Source organism: Egretta garzetta, unplaced genomic scaffold, assembly GCF_000687185.1.
Source record: "Egretta garzetta isolate BGI_Z169 unplaced genomic scaffold, ASM68718v1 scaffold179, whole genome shotgun sequence".
Classification (NCBI taxonomy): Eukaryota; Metazoa; Chordata; class Aves; order Pelecaniformes; family Ardeidae; genus Egretta; species Egretta garzetta.
Window position 1 is genome coordinate 795,896 of NW_009270001.1, and position 7,448 is coordinate 803,343.

At 43.2% G+C, this 7,448-nt stretch overlaps 1 protein-coding gene across 1 annotated transcript; it reads left to right on the plus strand.

Moving 5' to 3' along the window:
- The first annotated feature begins 347 nt into the window (after window positions 1-347).
- CUNH18orf32 (chromosome unknown C18orf32 homolog) lies at window positions 348-3,788 on the plus strand. Its single transcript, XM_009647684.2, has 2 exons — window positions 348-1,963; window positions 2,660-3,788. Exons 1-2 carry the CDS (start codon window positions 1,655-1,657, stop codon window positions 2,732-2,734), a joined length of 384 nt encoding a protein of 127 aa, XP_009645979.2. The 5' UTR covers window positions 348-1,654; the 3' UTR covers window positions 2,735-3,788.
- Window positions 3,789-7,448: the final 3,660 nt, after the last annotated feature.

Below are 7,448 nucleotides of genomic sequence, written 5' to 3' on the forward strand. Positions count from 1 at the left end.
GGAGCTTTTACCGGTTCGGGAAATCCTCGGGAGGGGGTGGGATGCCCCCGGCTGCGGGAGCTCGCCCTTTACCGTAAACCGGGAGGGTTGGCCTGGCTTCTGGGGAGCGTTCTGGCCGGGGAATATTCGAGCAGTATTCTGAACATCGGCCTGTGGAGAGGCAGAGCTGGGAGGCGTCACATAAATTAGCCCTTCTAGACTTTGTCCTTTATGGGGGGAAAAAAAATAAAAAAAGCCCTTTTGTCTGCCGAACTTCCCCCTCCCCCCCCCCGTTTCCATAATAACGCTTGGCTAACGACCAAGTTAAACAAGGGAAAAAAAGACTAAATGTGCTTAAAATTTGCTATGTCATGCATGTTCTGCTGACCCCGATGTCTGGTGGCTTACAGAGAGAAACAAAAGCTTGTACCACAAAGAAATAAGCTTGCTGTTACAATTGGGACCATTTGGCTTTTGTTTTCTCTTTTTCCTAAAAATTAATCTCCTAAGCAGCCGACGGCACCAAATCACAGAAGAAACTTGTGAACGATGTTTAAGCATATTAAGGCTGGTGTTATGCTGACTTTCTTTTGCATCTGGCAGAGGATTGACTTATTTTTTGGTCAGGAATCCTGACGTGAAGTGGCCGCATGGACGCTTGCTGGTACCTGGGGTGTTCCCTGCAGCCGTGTTCTGTAGCAAAGGGATGAAAATTTAATGTTTAGGAAGTTCTGGTGGAGAGAGTGCATGAATCGTCTTTTTGAATGGCTTTAACGGACTGCCTCATTCACGTTGTCTCAATTTAAGGTTCCTCCCTGACTTCAGAGATGAGCAGATCCTCTTAAAACTCCATCTGAAGTAGCTGAAGCGACTCTTGGAATCGGTCATCTGGAAATTGATATTCTGTCTGTTCCGCGGGGCCTGGGGCTGAAAACCTTTAGGCTAGCTTAAAAAAAAAAAAGCGACGCTCTGATCCCAAAGCATGCACACATCTGCCTCTTTTGTTCTCTGTCCTCCAAAGCTTTTGTTTTGCTTCTTAATATTAAGAGTTCGGATGCCGGCAGCCTAGAAAGGAGGTTTTGAAGTGTTCTTTAAAGACTTCCTGGTTTTGGGAGAGAGGGAAGGATTCATTTTCTAACAGTTCGACCGACTGTATGGGATTAGTGTAGGATCAAGTGATTCCCCCTGTGCAGGAGGAAGGAAGTATCCCATATTCTCTGTTTCTCAAATCCTGGCTGGAATTCTCTTCCCACCGACCTGCCCTTCGGTGGCAGCCAGCCGTTAGGTTGATTGGAGTCCTGCCATTTACTTTCACCTTAAATAAAAAGGGAATGAGAAAACCGAACCTTTTTGGACCCTGTGTTATATTACAGTGAGGCCTGGGCTAATACCTGCAGCTCACTGCTGAAACCATTTTTTTTGTGGTTTAAGCCAAACCTTTTCATTTTCTGAATGTGTTTTTCTGAGTTCTGGCTGTAGGAATGACAAATTAATGCCAACTCAACTCCTTTTTTTTGTCAAAACGTCAAGAACGTTTCCCTTGTTGAGGACTTCATAACATTGCAACGTACAGCATTTTTTAAACTTTTAACAGTTAATCTATCATTAAAGAATCTTCTATGTTTGAGTATCGATTACAATCTTTATTCATTATTTAAGACTGTTTTCTTGGCTCATGGCATACAAATGCTGTCATCCTAAGTTGTTGTTGTTTTTTTTTCCCCTCACCAGCTTTGTCACCGAAGAAGAGGAAGCCATGGTGTGCATTCCTTGTATTGTCATTCCCATTCTCCTCTGGGTCTACAAGAAATTCCTTGAACCGTATATCTATCCCGTTATCACACCTTTCATTAGGCGCGTATGGCCCAAGAAAGCCGTGGGAGAAACAATAGCCACAGAACCAGGTCAAGGAGGCAGCGCTGGAAATCCACGGGCACCTTCAGCCACGAAAAGACACCAGGAGGATGAGCCTGGAATTTATAAAGTAAGATTAATGCACTTAGCTAACGAGGGAAACTCCAGGTGAAACACCCAGCGATAGTTCAGGGCGGGCACCACAAAAGAATAAATAATTGGGTGTTTTTAATAGATTTTTTTTTTTTTTTTTTTTTGCTATTTTCTTGTGAAAGGGAAGTGGCCAGTACTAAGCCAGCTTAAAACAGCAGTTTCTCCCAGGAAGGTCTTCGAAGGACAGGAATTGCACCTGTTTTCTGAAACAGCTTCTTTAATTTTATTTTTTTTAATGACTTTCTTCTTTCAGAGAATTAATTTCCAATTCTTTCAGAGAAGGAAGAAGCCAAATAATTGATACATCGCACCAGAAGCATGAAGCAGAATTAAAAAAACCAAACCCACAAAACCCACTCTTCAGCTGGCTCTGCTGCTCATGATGGGGGGAAGTGTTTAATGTGTGTAAATTGTGCACTTGTTATTTATCTCTTCTAAGAAAATCCAGAGATTTGTGTATGTGGTCTTTGCCCTCACTCCTCCCCCTGCCCCCTTGAAGCAAAAATCAGATGTAGATCTAAAGCGACACTGTCACTTTGGTTCTTGCTGCAGATTTCTTCGCAGATCTCTGCTGTCCTTGCTTCTAAAAGTAATTTTCATCACCAGCTGTTACTGTTCTGGGTGCAGAGTCCTCTTTTGACATCCCATTAATGATGCTGTCTTCTGTTCGCAGTTTGAAAGCAACGGCGTTGCAAATGGAGTCGCTGCAAAGAGATCCGCGGAAGTTTCTGACAAGAAAACGGACTAAAGGAGTTCATTCCTGAGGATTTTATTCCCTTGTGTCCAATATGAACTGGTGGTATTTCTCTCACTTTGAGACTTTTTTTCTTTGCACATTTTAGCTGAATAAAAACCCTTATTGCTGACAGGAGAGGGTCTCTATTGCCACTAAAATGGCAGCTAGCACATTTCATAATTTAAAACGTTTGAAAACTAAGTTCTTTATTTTCCTCACTGGAACTGCTTTTCATCTATCATCTATTTGGTGTGATTAGAATTCAGGTTCAATAACTTATGAATAAATCTAGCTTTGGAAGGTAAATGCATCTTAGCATCTTCCTTTCACTAACTGCTAGTGCAATACTTCAGGCTTTCACCTTAAAAGCTGTAGCTATTCTTCACCTTGCTAAAGAACTAATGAATTGCATTGTGGCAATGTAAGTGTCATGGTTAAATTAGGAAGAATTTAGATTTCTCACGTCAAATCTGTGGATGAGCTAATGGAGTTACGCTATATGCAAAATCTACTTAGCTTACTCAAAGCATGGAGTCTTGATTTGATACTTCTATGAATTGTTTTCCTTGAAACATTGTGCCTTTCTTTTCCTGAAGAGGAGCAGCAGGGGCATGATGCAAGAAGAATTGTTGCTTTATATTCTGTTGCAGTGGTTTAAAATGGTGCAGTTCTGTCTTTTAAAAAAACAAACAACAAACAATTAAGATCTCTTTAACATGCTTGTGAATTATAATAAACCAGAACTTTATTTAAAAACCAGTTGCTTCACACAATTGTTCTTAGGCTTCTGAGCTATAAATATTTAGAGCGGTAATAAAATCTTTGAAAGCCTGTAGATGGTTTTTAGATCCAGGCAGGAGGAGGTCGTAAAGCTGGTGACTTTGTGATAAAGAAAGTGAACTCGGCAAGTCCAGCATTCTGGGGAGGTGCTCTCTGCTACTGACCTGCGTCCCAACGCGATAGTGCCACTGTGAAGCCTTTAGCTGTCCTTGCGATTAGTAGGGAATAGAAGTGATAATTCCTGCTTTGTCCTCTCTGCCAAACCAGAGAGCGCTTGGAAAAAAAACCAAACAATCAAACTAAAGCCATTCCAGCAGTTTTGGATTGCTATTTAGGATGTACTGTTTTTCCAAAAGGCATATCTTTTTATGTATGCAGTCCTTGAACCGTCACTGAGGTCCAGTCTCGTTCTTGCGGCCGTGTTTTCTCCTCGCGGATAATTAACTGTTCTAAAGACTTGCGTGATGTCCACCAAATGCCTCTGGTCAGGTTTATTTTTCCCCACCGCTGCCCGGTTTTGTTGGGTCTTGCGTGAATTGATCTGCACTGTTCATGGTTGGGTATCGGGCCCTTGCTGCTACAACCGTTACTTCCTTAATGAGTCGAATCACAGAAAACTCCTTGTAAAACATTGCCTAGTGCTGTTTGCTCTCCCTTAATGAGCTAGTCTATTAGGAAGTGAGTTTGGTATTACTGTTTAATCAGCTTTTGCATCATCCCTGGAAGATGATTCCCCATCTGATCGGTGTATCACAGCTATAGCTTTCTCCTAGACTGGTGAAGCACCTACCATTTGTGATATTAAAACCTGGGCTTATTATTCTGAGCATGCACACATGGTATAATTCATACAATAAAAGATAACAATACTAACTGTGCACTCCTGTAACTCACAGATGTTGTCGTGTGGATCGTGTAGTAGAGAAGACAGGGATTGGAAAGTGGAAGCAAGGGGAGGAGGCAGTGCTGGTTTCTGATTGGTTTTGTCCTCTGTATCTTTGGATATTTCACCCATATTGTAGTGGATCACACCCTGTCCATCAGAACTTCACCCAGTAAAAGGTGGATGTAATCTTTGCTGGGGTGTATTGGGTTTTCTAAACGATTCAACCCTCGCCTCGCCCCGAACAATAAATTCCTCTGCTACCGTGACCGTCAAAAGTTCATGCTCTAAATCTGAAAGCTGGGAACTTCTAAGGGTCTGAAATCACCTTGCAATGAGAAGGGAGCGCTGTGTGCCAGCACCTTGTTTAAACACCAGGCCAGCTGAAAAGACTGCAAAAAGCCAAACGGGCAGATAGCGTGAGTATCTGTTCTTGGTTGTAGAATTACCCCGTTTGTGCTTTCTGGAATGGTGTTTCAGTACTTTTATTAGCTTCAGTTAAACACGAACATGACTGATCTTTATCGCAAAATGTTCCTGAATGAGGCACCTCACTGGAAGTCCTGGCGGGAGATTTGTGTCACAAAATTTTCCAAGAATAGGTCAGCAATCCTACTGTATCATGAGTAGTTAAGCAAAAAAAGTCCAAAAATGGGAAGGAAATGAACTGTCTGAGCCTGGACAGGGGTGCAGGAGAGCATCAGCTGCGGTGCAAAGAAGTGCACAAAGCCTTGTTTAAGAAAAATAAGTAGACAGAAATTAAAGAAATCCTGACGTGAGAGAACAATATAGACCAAGAAAATTTAACTGAGAAAATTTCCATATGTTTGGTACTCACTAAAAGCAAGATTTACAAAAGGCCTTGGGCACCTAATGATGGCAGGTGGACATCTACCAGAATTTACCAGAGCAAGTAGCAGCTTCATTTATACTGAGGAGTTTTAGAAAATTGCGGAGTAGGCATCTTTAGGGACCAAAGTACTTCTGCAAATCTAGTCCTAAGATCTTCAGCATTAAAGCTGTCAGGGTTTATTTAAATATTACTGAGGAAGAATCAAGAAATCAACCAATATTTGAAAAATATTTGAAAAAATACTCAACTACTTTAAAATAATTTTTCTTTACGGGAAGGTCTAAATGTGACATGGTACCTTCCCATGTACTGGTTTGCATAGGTAGCTGGGTGCCAAGGAGTTAAACTTAATTGAAACACACATTTTAAACACTGCAAGTACGTGCAAAAAAAATCTTAAATGAAAGTTCAGAAGGTTTTATGTTGCCAACTATTTTGACAGGCCTGATTCTGCAAGCAAAGGAAATTCTGACAGGTTAAATGGAACATGATCAGCCTCTAAGGATGCCTAAACTAGCAATGAATTCTCTCCAAAATGATCTTTATTCGGATGTGTTCATAGAACACAGTTAAATTCTATCCAGAAAGCTGATCTAATGACAGTAATTATGTTGTTATTACCCAAATACAGCGATCGCGCTCCAGCCTTCTGGGAGTTGTTGGGCATGCCGCTGGTGTTCAGTCCTTGGAGTCATTCCTTCTTCATTTCTGTACAATGCAGATCGTTATTGCTGGAAGAGTCTTCTCAGAGGCTGCAGGTGAAGGAAATGAAGAGGAATTTAATTTACACTTAGCTTAACTAAATCTGCCTTCAGTGAGAACTAAGTCTGTTTTATTAAACTGCCTAATACCTGAAAGAAGGGATTATCTTCCTTGTGCAGTTACTCTGATTGTTAGAATATGCTCCATGAACCAAATCATACTTTGGACTGCCATTATTTTTGCTTTTCAGTGAACCTGACTGCAGCAGTTAAACTGAAATGGCCTAGAAGACCATGTTTGCCACAGTGATTCTCTTGCTTGAGAAACGTTTTTAGATCATAGTCCCGTGTCTTTCTTTCATTGTTGCACTTGAACTGTGAATATCTGAAAGTTGTGAATAGGTGTATTTATACTTAGATAGATGCAGCAATACTTGTATTTTGCTCGAGGATTTTTTTCAATTTGTTTTTTGTGTGTACAGCTCTACTTCTTTTACAGCCACTTTACCTGTTGACCGTGAACCATTTTTATCACTGCAGTGGTCCGATCAAACACCGTGTGAATGTGAGGCCCATCCCTATGCCAAAAGCTTTGCTTTTATGTCTCAACGTATATGAAGTGGTTAGATCTCACCTTTGCACTTGTGCTGTTTGCATGTGTCCTGTTTCCTCACGCAGCCCATTTACTGGTACGCGTACGAGACGGGCTGCATATTTAGTGTCACACACCGTGGTAATGAGGTTATGCTCAAGATTAATTATCTTGGGAAGGGTTTTCCTTTTGAAGGAAGCATTGGGTGCTTACAGAAACAGCTACCGATGGCACAGAAACTGCCTCAGATATGGAGACGGGAGGTTACCTGAGGGAGAAACAATGAATTAAAGCAGCATAAGGGCAGGACCATGCCTGGTGAACGTTCCCTCCCTCTGGCTCCTGGTCCCACTTGCTCGGGTTACCTCATGTCCCGCTGACTGAAAACGCGGGCCGCAGAGGAGCAGGGGCCGAGGCAGCCAGTCCATGCCCCGGCCACCCTGTGGGTTATCGGGAGAAGCCTCCCGCTGGGGGGGGGCTCGGCCGGAGGATGGGGACCGGCCCTCGGTGCAGAGCGGCGGTGGCTGAGCCTCCCCCCGCCGGACTTTTCGCTGTGTTAAACACTGGCTGGATGGCCAAGCCCAGAGACTCGTGGTGAATGGTGCTAAATCCAATTGGTGGCCGGTCACAAGAAGTGTCCCCCAAGGCTCAGTTCTAGAGCTGGTTTTATTTAATATCTTTATAAATGACCTGGATGAGGGGATTGGGTGTGCCCTCAGTAAATTTGCAGACAACACCAAACTGGGCGGGAGTGTGGATCTGCTGGAGGGGAGGAGGGCTCTGCAGAGGGACCTGGCCAGGCTGGAGCCATGGGCCCAGCCCAACTGGGTGAGGGTCAACAAGGCCAAGGGCCGGGTCCTGCCCTGGGGTCACAACAACCCCAGGCAACGCTCCAGGCGTGGGGCAGAGGGGCTGGC